Source organism: Akebia trifoliata, chromosome 5, assembly GCF_017979445.1.
Source record: "Akebia trifoliata isolate Shusen 1 chromosome 5, ASM1797944v1, whole genome shotgun sequence".
NCBI classification, from domain to species: domain Eukaryota; kingdom Viridiplantae; phylum Streptophyta; class Magnoliopsida; order Ranunculales; family Lardizabalaceae; genus Akebia; species Akebia trifoliata.
Window position 1 is genome coordinate 25,600,368 of NC_141379.1, and position 15,948 is coordinate 25,616,315.

At 33.0% G+C, this 15,948-nt stretch overlaps 1 protein-coding gene across 1 annotated transcript; it reads right to left on the reverse strand.

Moving 5' to 3' along the window:
- Positions 1-12,403: 12,403 nt before the first annotated feature.
- LOC147401788 (uncharacterized) lies at positions 12,404-15,207 on the reverse strand. The gene is made up of 3 exons (XM_086443202.1): positions 14,832-15,207; positions 13,568-13,647; positions 12,404-13,300 (listed from the first exon to the last, which is right to left on the reverse strand). Exons 1-3 carry the CDS (start codon positions 15,073-15,075, stop codon positions 12,575-12,577), a joined length of 1,050 nt encoding a protein of 349 aa, XP_086299328.1. The 5' UTR covers positions 15,076-15,207; the 3' UTR covers positions 12,404-12,574.
- Between the last annotated feature and the right edge of the window lie 741 nt (positions 15,208-15,948).

Below are 15,948 nucleotides of genomic sequence, written 5' to 3' on the forward strand. Positions count from 1 at the left end.
TAGCTAAAACTTTTCATTAATGACAATAAAAAATGTTGCAACAATAGTCTTACTCCTTTAATGATAATAAAATAAAAAATTTCACTAAATCTTTTCATATGATCATGTATTTTAACCACTACATTTAAGTTTTCATTAAATGTTATTAATATAACACCTATAGTGGTAACATTTTATTTTTGCAACTAAAAATTACTATTTAGTTGCAAAATATACATCGCGACTAAAAGTATGTTTTTAGTGGTGAAATATAACCGTAGCTTATGACTAACCATTAGTGATAAAAAAAAATATATTACTACTAAAATCATAAACCTTTAGTGGTACAAAATATAAATTGTCACTAAATATTTTGATGTGATCACCTTTATGGGTATCAAAATTTACCTCCATGGCATAAGAGGGGCGTACTTTTGAATTGCCATTAAATATTGATGCTATAATTTTTTTAGTGGCAACATATTAATTTTATCACTAAAAATTAATTTTTAGTGACAATATATAAACCACGGCTAAAAAATTCATTAAAAATCAACTTTCTTGTTGTGTAAGTTACATGTCTATTCTCAAAAAACACAACCACACTACCTTACTCAATTGGAAGAGACACCAAACAAATAAAATAAAAACAAATTTTATTGTTGAAAATAGGGAAAATTATGAAATAAAATTAAAAAAAAAAATTATTTCTTAAAAAAAACCAAATTTGTTGATAATTATAATGAAGATACTAATTCGGCCATTAAACGGCCGGTCAAATTCTCTCTCCTCTCAATTTTTTTTTATAAAAAATAAAAAATTTAACTCGGTCAAATTCTCTCTCCTCTTTAAGATTCTCTCTCCTCTTTTTTCTCTCTCCTTCCATTTAAAAAAAAAAACGAAAATATTATATTCGGCCATTAAATGGTCGGTTAAATTCTCACTCCTCTTTTTTCTCCCTCTTTCCATTTAAAAAAAAAAAACGGAAGGTCAAATTCTATAAACATCTACCACTTCTTTTCATAATATATTCGATCATTTTTTTTTCATAATTTCCCCTATTTCATAAACATCAAGATTTTAAGATGATCTAAGATCTGGATCTTGTGATCTTAATCTTATGATCTAAATCCTAAGATATTGATATTTTTCATGATCGTGATCGTGATGATCTTAATTGATTTTTCTTCATATTTGAATCTATTTAATGTGATATTTGGTCTAGTAAGATTTGTCTAAATATTATTTCAATGATAGATTTAGTGGTTTTATGCGATTTTATTTACTAATTTGACCAGCCATTTAATGGTTGAATATAGGGGAAATTATGGAAAAAAAATATTTCTTAAAAAATATTAAATTGATTGATAATTATAATGAGAATACTAATTCGGCCGTTAAACAAAATCGCATACAACCACTAAATCTATCATTGAAATAATATTTAGACAAATCTTATTAAGCCAAATATCACATTAAGTAGATTCAAATATGAAGAAAAATCAATTTAAAAAAAAATTGATCTTGATCACAGTCTTGATCTTGATCATGATCATGATCATGATCAATATCTTATGATCAAGATCACAAGATCAAAATCTTAAAATCAAGATCTTAGATCATCTTAAAATCTTAATGTTTATAAAATAGGGGGAATTTAAATAAAAAATGGTCGAATATATTATGAAAAGAAGTGGTGAATGTTTATACAATTTGACCGGCCATGTCATGGTAGAATACATTTTTTGTTTTCTTAAAAAAAATGGAAAGAGAAAAAAATTGAGGAGAGAGAATTTTATACAGGAGAGAAAATTTGATCGGCTATTTAATGGCCGAATATAATATTTTCGTTTTTTTCTTAAATGGAAGGAAAGAGAAAAAAAAAAAAGGAGGAGAGAGAATTTGACTGGGCCGAATTTTTGTTTTTTTGTTTTTTTAAATTGAGGGGAGAGAGAAAAGGGAAGAGAGAGAATTTGACCGGCCATTTAATGGCCGAATTAGTATGCTCGTTATAATTATCAATAATTTTGATTTTTTTTAAGAAATAAATTTTTTTTGGGATTTATTTTTATAATTTTCCCTTGAAAATATCCAACATTCCCTTCCTATTTTCAAAATAACAAATGATATATATATATATATATATATATATATATATATATATATATATATATATATATATATGGGAAATGTTCAGCAACAAACATTTTGACAAACATTTTGGCAAAACATTTTTCAAAATATGGGTTGCAGGTTTTGGAATGGGCTGATTTTTGGTGAGAATGATCTCTACGGTGAGGAGATCATCATCACCAAAAATCAGCCCATTCCAAAACTTCTAACCGATCAAAAATGGTTTATAAAAAATGGACGGTCCACGATTTTTCAACCTGTAAACATGGGGCTAGAAGTTTTGGAATGAGCTGATTTTTGGTGAGGATGATCTCCTCACCGTAGAGATCATCCTCACCAAAAATCAGCTCATTCCAAAACCTCTAACTCATGTTTTGAAAAATGTTTTGCCAAAATGTTTGTCAAAATGTTTGTTGCTGAAAGGGACCCTATATATATATATATATATGGGAAATGTTCAGCACCCTAAGTTTTACCACACACTTTAACAAACGTTTTTTGTCCTACATGGGTTAGAAGTTTTGGAATGGGCTGATTTTTGGTGAGGATGATTTCTATGATTAGAAGATCATCCTCCCCAAAAATCAGCCCATTCCGAAATGTTTAGCCCCATGTTTACACGTTGAAAAATCATGGATCGTTCATTTTTTATAAACCATTTTTGATGGGGTTAGAAGTTTTGGAATGAGCTGATTTTTGGTGAGGATGATCTCCTCACCATAGAGATCATCCTCACCAAAAATCAGCCCATTCCAAAACTTCTAACCCATGTAAGACAAAACACATTTGTTAAAGTGTGTGGTAAAACTTAGGGTGCTGAACAGGACCCTATATATATATAACAAGGGTCCCGTTCGCCACCCTTAGTTTTACCACACACTTTAACAAACGCGTTTTGTCTTACATGGGTTAGAAGTTCGGAATGAGCTGATTTTTGGTGAGGATGATCTCTATGGTGAGGAGATCATCCTCACCAAAAATCAGCTCATTCCAAAACTTCTAACCCCATCAAAATTGATTTACAAAAAATGGACGGTCCACGATTTTTCAACGTGTAAACATGGGGCTAAACATTTCGGAATGGGCTGATTTTTGGGGAGGATGATCTTCTAATCATAGAGATCATCCTCACCAAAAATCAACTCATTCCAAAACTTCTAACCCATGTAGGACAAAAAACGTTTGTTAAAGTGTGTGGTAAAACTTAGGGTGCTGAACATTTCCCATATAACAATAGCTGGTACTAAAGAAAACAATTGCCTACGTATCTTTTCGGGAATCAATCTTTCATAGTTCTTACAAGGCAATATAGAACAAAAAAAAATTATAATTGAACATCATCGTAGAAATTGTATATCAATGAAAGTGTCTTTTTGACTTGAATTTCCACTTAGTGCAAATAAATCAAAGTTTTGTCAAGGTGCTGTGGTGAACTAATCTTGAACCAAAGGCCTTTTTAGATGAACCAGACTCATTTGTACATACATATTTCTATAAGTAAGAGTGATCTTAAAAACTTGCACATTAAAGGTCATGTGCAAATATCCTAATTTCATAACTGCTTTAAAATTTGTCTAATTTTCATAACAGCCTAACTTTTTCACTCATAAGTAAGTCCATAAGCAGTGATCCTGGAAGTCACCCCTATAAATAATTTGGACTTATTAAGGATTCACTTCCAACCTCTTTCTTGTAAGAATCAACATAGATGTATAGCCATGGGGCAATTAGAAATTTTTTAGTGTCTCACTAAACCACTCATTCAACTTATTAATACCCATTGAATCTTACCTATCATTTCAAAATAGAGGTTGGGTCACCATAAAATGATGGTTGAATTTACTATATAAATCTTAATCTCATCCCTTTTGAAGTGAGATAAATCATCTCTCTCGCAAGACCTTTTGTTAAAGGATTAGCTAAGTTTTTATTTGATTCTACAGAGTCAATCGTAATTACTCCTTTCTTGGGTAATTGTCTGAGATAGTGATATCTAAGACTTATATGTCTAGACTTTTCATTGTACGTCTATTTGAGTCTTTGTACAGTGTAGACTAACTGTCACAATTGATCATTATTGTTGGAGTTGGATTTTTTCAAAGTATATCTACCAATAAATTTCTAAGCACTCAAATTCTTTACTTGCATCTATTAGGGTTATAAATTCTATCAACATAAATAGTAGAATTAGAAACACAAATTTGTTTCTTAGATCTCCCAAGATATCGCATGACCTCCTAGCGTAAAAATTCAACCAGTAGTGGACTTAGACTTTGAACTTATGATTATTCCTACTGGCATCGATATATCCTTCTATCAATGTAGGATATCTAACATAATGTAAGCCATAGTTCATAACCCCTTTCACGTATCTGAGAATTGTAGAAACTACATTCCAATGTTCTGTTTCTGGATTACTAGTAAATCGACATAACATCTCAACATTGAATGCAATATCGGGTCTTATGCATTGCATAGCATACATAAGACTCCCTATAATACTTACGTACTCTAATTGAGCTTTACAATGACTCGTATTTTACAGCAAGTTAATACTAAGATTCATAGGGTTGATGCTGATTTATGATCTAAATGACTATACCTTTCTAAGATTTTTTCAATGTAATGTGATTGAGATAATGCTAAAACATCATTTTTTTTTCTCACAATTTTGATTCTTAAAAGAACATCAACCTCCCGTAAATCTTTCATATCAAAATTAGATAACCAAATAATCTTGTTTCTTTTACACAAGGAAAGTTACAATTGAAGATAAACATATCATCTACATATAAGTAAATAATGACAGCTACACCATCATTAAACTTATTATAAATACATTTATCAACGTCATTAACCTTAAATCATAGGATAACAATATCTTAGTAAGGAGCTTGTTTTAGGCCATAAAGAGATTTAACATGGTTACAAATTTTCTTTTCTTGGCCTAATAAAATAAACCATTTGACTTGTTTCATATAGATTTTATATTTTAAATCAACATTTAGAAAAGTCATTTTTACATCCATTTGATGGACAACTAATTGGTGAATGGAGGCAAGAGAAATTAAAATTCTAATAAATGAAATTTGTGTGACATGTGCATAATTGTCAAAATAATTGATGTCCTTCTTTTGTTTAAAATCTTTTGCAACCAATCTAGTTTTAAACTTATTAATGGAACCATTGACATTTAATTTTCTTTTGAAAATCCATTTGCGACCTATTAATTTGCTCCGGAAGAAGATCCACAAGTACCCAAGTTTGATTAGATAAAATTGAATTCATCTCATCATTAATAGCTTATTTCCATAATAAAGCATTGTGAGATGTAACTACCTCTAAATAGGAGACGATTCATCTTCAACTTGGAATACAAACTTGATTTTGTCTTTAACCTCATTTATATCTCCTTTTATGAGGTAATTAAGAAAATCAGGTTCAAAGGTCCTTTCTAATCAGGTCCAAAGTGGAGTGTGCTATAGTGTATGCATGCCATTATTCCATGGACTTAAAAAAGTAAGGATTGTTTCACATAATGAAGATTTACTCTCCCCTCCTTAAGTCATTAAAGTAAAGAAGCTAACTAAGAACTTGAAAGAAATGCTAGAAATTTAAATAAGATAACGATAAGTCGCTTTAAATATCAAGAGACATTCTGCAAGAGGTTATTTATGTACTTAAGAAGGGAAGATGGCTTCACAAGGTGAAGACTTACTCCCTTCTACCTTATGCCACTAACAAGAAATGGAAAAGAGCTATATTGAATTACTAGAACTTGAAAATGCATTAAATAAAGAGAAAGGATTAGGTAGAAAAGAAAGTTAGGGGGGTCCAAACACAAAAAAAATATATATATATAGAAAATGATGTCCAACACCCCACGTTAGACTTTTCTTCTTCCTCCCCTACTAGTTCTAGACTTCTAAAGGATATAGGAAAAATTTGGACAAAATTTTAGGGCTTAAGGATATGGGAAAAATGGTATTTTGATAAAATTTTCTTACTCTCCAAAAACTCCTTATTTTCCTTGAATAGGTTTTTATTTATAAGGTTTGAGAGACTTTCGAGGGTAAAAAAGTCAAAATTTCCAAGGATACAATATTCCCAAGAATACCTTCGTAGGTAACCTTCATTTCCTTTTATATCCTTGTCCTTTATAACATTTGAAGGTCCTGAATATCACCTACCAAGATCTTCAAAGGGCAAATGGGTAAAGAGACAAAAAAACTCTAGAGAATTTCCTTTGGAGGGTAAAAGGTCAAGGTCACTTGGCTTTGGTTTATTTACTTAAAACTTGGATAGAAAGAGCTTTACAATATGAGATGGGTGAGGCGTTCATTGGTCTTTTGTCATAAAGTAATCTTAACAAAATAGGGGTATGAGTGTCATCATTTACTTGTGGTCACCAATATGACTAAGGTCAATGGTGAATGAATGAATCAAATTACTTCAAGACCATGGTATATGGTGTTGAGAGAAGATAAAATAAGATTAAAATGGTAAAAACTTGTGATCCTCCAAAGTAGAGAAGAGTTTATGAAATGTGAGGTAAAATATAAAAGAGTAAAAATTGAGTGGCTTAGCCAAATTACCTTGGTCCCAAGGTGGGGTGCTAGGTGAAGTACAAATGAGGGTATAATGATAAAAAAGAATGGCCCCAATGGCATGCGGTTTAGTAGAGGGATAAGTGGAGTAGTCCCAAGAGAATAAGACTTGAAATTGAGACAAGTGGAGTGTTCCCCCCCTGCAAGAGTCCTGTGCACATGTAGGTGGATTGTGGGTAGAAGAAAATTTGAACTATCCAAAAGAGAGACCTAGACAAGCTAATAATTGGCTTGAACATACCTAAAGTATGGACATACTTGATTTTAAGTATGGATAGACCTGGTTTTGGGCTTGTTAGCAAGGCTTCTAGGCCTTGATTCTTCACTTTGCTAGGCCTTTGGTTCCTGTTGTGCAGCTACCTTGGATCAAATCCTTTTTCCACTTGTTTCTTGAGCTCTCAAGTTCGATCCAGAAAAAAATGGGGTGTCTACATCTACCATAACATTAATTTCCATAAATAGATTGCAATAGATCCCAAAAGATGATATAATTTACAATGTATGGTAATGGTTTGTTTTTTGTTTTCATTTATTATTATTATAATATATGCCTTGGGAATTCAGGCTCAATGTATAGTTATGAATCACTATGAACAAAACTGCATAGATACTCATAGTTGTATGCAATGTCTAACTTCAATTTTTTGGGGTTTATTTTTTCAAAAAGAATATAATAATAAAAAGTCAAATAACAGGGACGAAATGATCTTTATAGATTGTGATTTCATTAGCACTTCAAATAATTTTATTCTATCAACATTTTATACCCTTTAAGTTGGTATGTGGATGCATGCTCTTCTTCTCATATTGTGATCCATTTAGTTGTTGGCTGCACTCCTCCCATGTTGATAGCTCCACAACTATAATTGCCCTTATATTTTATTAACATCATATGTTCACCATCATCATCGTCTCAGTGTAGTTCTTTCGTATAATAATCCATTCAAACCCAAGAGAATATATATATATATATATAACAATCAATAATCCAAGTCAAGTAAAAGTACTACAAAATTGTAGAACATTCAAAATGAAAGAAAACCAAATTGCACTTGGTTTTTGTTTATATCCTATATCGAATGCATGAAATTCCATAAACAATGACCATTGAAGAAAAAAGCCAAATTGAACAATGAAGATGAAATCTCTCTCTGTTAAAAAATGAATAGAACTCTGAGCTATACATGCAGGGTGCAAGTTACAATGGTGGAGTTATACATACAATTGATACCTAATTCGGTTTGCTTCGGTTGGGTTTGGTTCGAGTTTGGTTTCGAATCGGTTTTGGGGTAATGGGTAATTTGTATATCCCTAGGTTTGAAATGTGCAGGAGATATTGAATGATTGACTAACTCATCATGTGTCACATCCCTAATGGTGATTTCTCTATGACTTTATTTAATTAATTGAAAGGGTGAGATGGTCAATTACTTGATTGGTTCAAGTGCCTATTGTGAATATGGTGTACTAATTGGCAAAAAGACATCTTACAGGTTGTACTAGTTAGGAAAAGACATGTCTCTACCTAATTTTAATCCAAACCATTGGATATAATAGGTGTCTCTTAAAAAAGAAATCATTCGTTTATAAGATATCTCTTGAGAAAAATATACTCCTTGATCGAAGTGTTCCTTGGGTATTTATTTAAGCCACCACTTGCTTCTTTTGTTGGACACTTGAAAAATCGAGAAAACATTAGTTTAATATTTTATTTTGAAGAGCATCATTAGTATTAGAAAATTGTCATTTGACTGTGATTGGATGGTGCATAATCCGTATCGCAGTATTCATTCGATCAAAAGACTTAATTGTATCATCAAAGCAATATCTTTACATCCTTTGTACACTTGAGATCAAGATTTAAATGGGAGAAATATAACATTATGAGTCTTAAAACATCCTTGTTGATCAAATTTTTTCTACACATTAGTTTTTCCCTCCACAAGAATTTCCAACAAACACATAGCAAGTTGGTCGATCATTCGATGTTCACTGCACATTTCAGGCCATTAAAGGTATCTGTTGACTATTGTACAAGTCTCTGCCTCACACATGAACATGTACCCAATCAACCTTATTCGATTTGCCATGATATCTAGATCCAGTTTTTCTAGACCCGAATAAATATTGCCATTTTGATATTTTGGGTCTAATTTATTGATATATGGTTGATTATGCCAAATCAATACCTCAGTTTTCCTTTGTAAGTATGCCATGAAAATATCTATTAACCGTTAAAAAAAATATAACTACAACATAAAGAGAAATGGTAGAGATTATTTAGACTCCCAAGGTTCTATCTAGTATTTTAGCTTTAAATGGGAGAGATTCTTTGACTTCAAAGCTCTATCTACATAATAAAACACAACTATCTCATATTTGTTAGTTATCGGAGATAAACGCCCCACCAACCTTTACGTGAGATCTACATTAATTATTTTATTACCTTTCCTCTTCACTCGCTTAATGTTATTGTCATTCGTTTCTTTTTTCCTCCATTTTTTTTTTTCAATAATTCTCTCTAATTTTATCACATATTTTTCTTTTATCCCCTTTTCAATAATATCTGTAATTATACTATATTTCTCCTTTCACCCCTTTAACCTATTTTATTGTCTTTCCGCGTTTCCCCTTTCTTAATGATACCTCTCCAACTTTATTATTATTTTTTTTTTTCATTTTACTCCCCTGACTCGAAAGAGAATGCACGGCACAGGCAAATTCTAAGTGAATATATATATATAGGGAACGCATCGAGGGACATATGTAAAAACAATGTAACATTAATAAATTTTCAAAATATGGGTTAGAAGTCTCAGATTGTGCTGATTTTTTGTGAGGATGATCTCTATGATGGCAAGATCATCCCCAAAAAAAAAAAAAAAAATTTCAGTCCAATCTGAAACTTCTAACCCCATTAAAAGTGATTTAGAATGTGGCCAGTCAATTTTTGCCAATAATTTGTTAATCACTTTTGATGGATTTAGAAGTTTTAGATTGATCTGATTTTTTGTGAGGATGATCTTCTCATCATAGTGACCATCTTTGCAAAAAAATCAACTCAATCCAAAATCTCTAACCCATAATTTGAAAAACCATTGTTTTTACATATGTCCCATGAACCGTCCTTATATATGTAGAGATCATCCTCCCAAAAAATCAGCCTATTCCAAAACTTTTAACTCTATTTTACAAGTTGAAGAATCGTGGACCGTCCAATTTTTGTAAATCACTTTTGATGGGGTTAGAAGTTTTGGAATAGGCTGATTTTTGGTGAGGATGATCTCCTCATCATAGAGATCATCCTCACAAAAAATCAACTCATTCCAAAGCTTCTAACCCATGTTTTGAAAAATGTTTGGCAAATTTTAAGGCTGCTGAACCACTCAATATATATATATATATATATATATATATATGGGGGGCGTTCAATGGCCAACTTTTTAGCAAACTTTTTGGCAAAACATTTTTCAAAACATGAGTTAGAGGTTTTGGAATGGGCTGATTTTCGGTGAGGATGATCTCTATGGTGAGGAGATCATCCTCATCAAAAATCAGTCCATTCCAAAACTTCTAACCCATGTTTACAAGCTGAAAAATCGTGAACCGTCCATTTTTGTAAACTGTTTTTGATGGGGTTAGAAGTTTTGGAATGGGCTGATTTTTGGTGAGGATGATCTACTCACCGTAGAGATCATCCTCACCAAAAATCAGCCCATTCCAAAACCTCTAACCTATGTTTTGAAAAATGTTTTGCCAAAAAGTTTGCTAAAAAGTTTGCCCTTGAACGCTACCCTATATATATATATATATATATATATATATATATATTATATATATATATGGTCCCGTTCACCACCCTATGCTTTACCAAACGTGTTTTGTCCTATTTCAAAAATCATCCTCACCAAAAATCAGCCTATTTCAAAACTTCTAACCCCATAAAAAATGATTTACAAAAAATGGACGGTCCACGATTTTTCAACTTGTAAACATGGGGCTAGAAATTTCAGAATGGGCTGATTTTTGGTGAGGAAGATCTTCTAATCGTAGAGATCATCCTCATCAAAAATCAGCCCATTCCAAAACTTCTAACCCATGTAGAACAAAACACATTTGGTAAAGCGTAGGGCGTTGAACATTTCCCATATATATAGGGGGGCGTTCAATGGCTAACTTTTTGGCAAAACATTTTTCAAAACATGAGTTAGAGGTTTTGGAATGGACTGATTTTTGGTGAGGATGATCCCGTAGAGATCATTCTCACCAAAAATCAACCCATTCTAATGCTTCTAACCCCATCAAAAACAGTTTACAAAAAATGGGCGGTCTACGATTTTTCAGCTTGTAAACATGAGTTAAAAGTTTTGGAATGGGCTTATTTTTGGGATCATCCTCACCAAAAATCAGCCCATTCCAATACTTCTAACCCCATCAAAAACAGTTTACAAAAAATGGCCGGTCCACGATTTTTCAGCTTGTAAACATGGGTTAGAAGTTTTGGAATGGGCTGATTGTTTGTGAGGATGATCTCCTCACCGTAGAGATCATCCTCACGAAAAATCAGCCCATTCCAAAACTTCTAACTCATGTTTTGAAAAATGTTTTGCCAAAAAGTTTGCCATTGAATGCTACCCATATCTATATCTATATATATATATACACACACCGAGAGAAATCATTTACAAGATACAATAAAGTCTAAACCTCCATAAAAATTTCACAATGGTCCATCCATGCCTCTTTGGTTGGTTGAACAAAGAACAATGTATTGCGACGAATCTTTTTGCTCACTGGGTATGTGAATATGGGTAGAAAGTTGGGTGGTTGAACGCTGCACACGATATATAAAAGTGTGTTTTGTATGCATTATGAGGTATTACGAAGGTAATCATGATTGTTTTCAAATTATGCACAATTGATTACAAATTGAATCATTCTTAGTAGTAAACGAATAATGTCTAATGGGAAATGTTCAGCACCCAACCATTTACCCAACAATTTGCCCAACATGTTTTGTCCTACATGGGTTAGAAGTTTTGGAATGATCTAATTTTTGGTGAGGATGATCTCTACGGTTAGAAGATCATCATCACCAAAAATCAGTCCATTCCAAAACTTCTAACGCCATGTTTACAAGTTGAAAAATTGTGGACTGTCCATTTTTTGTACATCATTTGTGATGGGGTTAGAAGTTTTGGAATGAGCTGATTTTTGGTGAGGATGATCTCCTCACCATAGAGATATCCTCATCAAAAATCAACCTATTCCAAAACTTCTAACCCATGTAAGACAAAATATGTTGGGTAAATGGTTGGGTGCCAAACGGGACCCATGTCTAATAGTGTTTAAGAAAATCAGAACAAAAACACGAATTTTCAAAGTACAACTCAAAGGGTACAATGTACACGCAGAAACAGCCTATATGATTGCAGCATTTGAAAAAAAAAAAACCAAGGCTTAATCACAGGAATAAGTCCAACTACCAAAGGGGTGGGGACACTTATCACATCTTAAATAAAAATAAGACTAATAAAATGAGAATCTATAACTTAGTTAGAACAAAATGTTTTTCTTTAATTTAAAATTTTCAAAGCTTCAAAGTTCTTCCAAAATACTTTTGTTTCCATCAAAGAGAAGGTTGCGTGTCAAGTCTAAACTAACAACTGCCAATCCACCAAAAATTATTTTGAAAGATTTATTTATTTAATAAAATTAATCCAACAAATCAAAGGTTAAAGGAATATATAACATTATTTACCAGAAACATATTCGATCCCATGAACTTCTTATCCATCCTCTTTCGATTAAGTTAAGCAAACGTTCCATGGTGGGTTCACATGCACACATCTTTGCTAGCTATCTTGCTTGGGTTTCCTGCTAAGTTCTGCATACTGACGGCCCATGAGCTGCAAAATTTCCTCCCAAAGACCTTCTGAAGAAAAATCCGGCAAATTCCCACACATCAAATTTGCACTACATGCAGCAGCATACCAGTAATCTGCTTCTATCTCCTTTTTCAATTGATCTAGCGTCCACTCAACGTACCCAACAAAGAATCTGAAATCCTGAGGCCTAAGTATTCCTTTCTTTACTAAGGCCGCAGCTTCATCGAAACTGTTTTCACCACCAAAATGAAGGCCAGAGATAACCTGTTCAAACCCAGGAAGTAGCGAGTTGTCCTCTGTATTTAACAAGAACGTACTTGCCTCAAGAGGGCCGCCAAAATACAAAGAACAATCTGCAAATGTTGTAGCGAGATCAAGATTTGAGGGCTTCATGTGATCGATCTTTTTGTGAAGTGGGCGGTTGATGACGACCCCGATGGAGTCCTCCCATATTTTTGGTATTGGTAAACCTGCTTTAATTGAGGTTAGCTTCCTTGGGTCTTTGTTTCCTGATTTGAGGAGAAGGATAACAGTTCTTTCAAAAGCACGAACACCGTCAAGCTTGTCAGTGGCAACCAAGACACATCCATTCTCTGGTCCTGAAATTGGGTGAGCCCATTTCAGGCCAAGTGGTTTGGAAGTTAAGTGGGAGGCGTCATCATGGCAGGGAGCATCGATGTCAACAACTTTTACCTGCTTAAGACCTTCAACTGTTAATTTTATTAATTTTTTTTTTTCATTTGTTCTAGAAATAAGAATTTCAAGTGTCATCTATTTTTATTTTATTTTTTACTTTTTGTGAAGTATAACATATAACGATGTATGGTAAAGAACCCGAAGGTGAAGATAACCATCACTATACAAGAGTTACTCTAGTATGAAAGCCCTATGGCTTACATACTGAATTCCATCTGAATAAAAAGACATTATTGTAATCTGAAGTGAGAAGGTATAATTTACCTCCTGAGCGACAAAATTTGCTCTGAAATTTCGCCAGTCCGAAAGATCAAAATTGTTGTTGTAGGAAGCATGATTGTTTCCTGTTGAATCATCATTGAGGAAACAGAATTTATTGAGAATTCTTACATAAACACTAATGGGCTATTATAAAGCTTATATCAACCAAGATATATGTAAACTAGTCTAATATAATATTCTAGAATATCCTAATTGATATATTCTAAATATCAATAAATATTCTAGAATATCCTCCATCACAACCTTTCATTTACGATGAGATACACCGACAATGTTACAGTGTATCTTGATACAATGCATCTTATTCTCTACCAATCATCCCCCTTCGGAATAGATTGATCACTATTTCCGGTAATGAAAAGCATTCTCAAATATACAACTTGTCTTCAAATATATAACACTTGCAAGTGTTTGTAGGGAGTTTATACCCTCTACGTTTAATGTGATCGATTACCACGAAGCACACAAGGCACTATCCAGATTGCCCTGGATAGAGAAAAATTTATAGGTCAAGGAATCCCAACAATCTAAGTTGAGAAAAAAATTCCCATTTTGGGACCATATAGTTCATGAAGGTTCTATTCTAGCTCATAGAAGGCTGCCATGGATGTGCATTATAACAGTACTTGGGGCATTTCACCCTTGAATGCCTTGTATTAATGTGATGGGCGGTTCTAAATAGGTATTTCACGCCAAATATCTCCGTGATGGCACAATTGACAAGTACAAAGCTCACCTTTGTTGCTAAGGGCTATACATTTAAATGGAAAATCCACTTGACTCGGTCGAATTTCATCACGAATCTTCCTTATTTAAGATAATAAATATTTCAATTACCAAAAATTAATTATTTTATCTAAATTTATAAAACCCAACTCCAACCAACTCTCACTCCAACTCCAAATCCAACTAACTACCGCTTTGAAACACCCCTTCAGTGATTTACATAAGAATTGGTGTGGCATTAGTAAAAGTGGATGTGGCAATATCACCTCTAAATAGTGGAAATTCTTTTCTACAATTAACCAGGTATTCTTCCAATCTCAACCAAAGAGAAGAAAATCTCTTATCCACAATTAACCAGGGATTCTACCAAACAGAAGAAAAAATCATTCTCTCTATAGTATAAAGTATAAACTTACTTATCAAAACAAAATTCCAGTATAAAGTTTTTCCAAGAATTTTTATTTTTATTTTTCATTTTTGAAACCTCAATTCAAGCAAAACTGAAAAGCTGAACTCTTACCAGAAGAAGACGAATTGTCGAGGTTCTTCTCTTCCATCGCTCTCACCACAAGAGATGTAAAAAGCTTCGACTTCAAAACCTTAATCTCTAAAAAGCTTCCATTTTCAGATCTCAAAGAACACAATCTCGGAAAATTGCAGGAAAAAGATGTTCTAGGCCATGAAGTTTCCTGCGAAAAGGAGCAGAGCTTGGGACAAACAGAGCCTCGATTACAGTTATTTAGATTGAGGGGTCGAAGATCCATGACTACTCAAAAAGGGTCTCTAAGAATTCTCTGATTCAAGATCAAATTGAGAGTTGTTGCTTCGATTGTAAGAAAAACAAAACAAACTGTATGCATGCCAGCACCCAGAGCGTGGCAGTTCCTTCCCCACCACCGGTCCCTCATCTCTTATCATGTTTAAGGTACACCTCAAACTTTAATAAATATTTAAGATACCTCCTTGTGTTTTGTAATTGATGATGACATGATCCCCTTGACCATGGTCTTTTTTTATATATTATAAGCTAATGAAAATTGATCTTAAAACTATCATCTTCTTGATTGTCATCATGACCATCAGATCATCATCAAAAAACTATAATGGTACCCATGGTTTTAAAACTCGTCCAAGACTGAGATATATCGCCCGAGTTAACTTGGTATCGGAGCTGAACGAGACCAACTCACAAATCACTTTTTTAATCGAGATTTAATACCTCACGTTGAATTTTTTGAACGAGACATCTCAAACGTAATGAAAAATTCGTTCGAGACGATTCGATATTGAGCCTGGATGAGACAAGACGTGACGTGAAACCGAGTTTTAAAACCATGATAGTACCCCCATCATCATCAATATTGGAAAACGACCATCATAGTGTCGTCATAATCACCATCAACTTCAAAAAATGATCTCGATGGTCTATCATTATCACCATCGTTATCGTATTCATTAAGGTTGTCATCATCAATAAAAAATTTCTCAAAGGTTGAAGATAACTATTTTTTATTTTTTTAGGTCCCTTTTTTTTAATCTCTAAGAGAAGATTATGATCAAGGGAGAATTTGAGCGTGGTGATGACGATAATGATGACCATCAGATCATCATCAAAAAATTATAATGGTACCCATGGT

Bases quoted from the DNA above. Each gene is read 5' to 3' on its own strand.
- LOC147401788 (XM_086443202.1), bottom strand. From the start codon at position 15,075: ATGGATCTTCGACCCCTCAATCTAAATAACTGTAATCGAGGCTCTGTT. The intron at 13,648-14,831 runs GTAAGAGTTCAG...ATGATTCAACAG, and splicing joins CGACAATTCGTCTTCTTCTG to GAAACAATCATGCTTCCTAC. The intron at 13,301-13,567 runs GTAAATTATACC...GGTCTTAAGCAG, and splicing joins CAAATTTTGTCGCTCAGGAG to GTAAAAGTTGTTGACATCGA.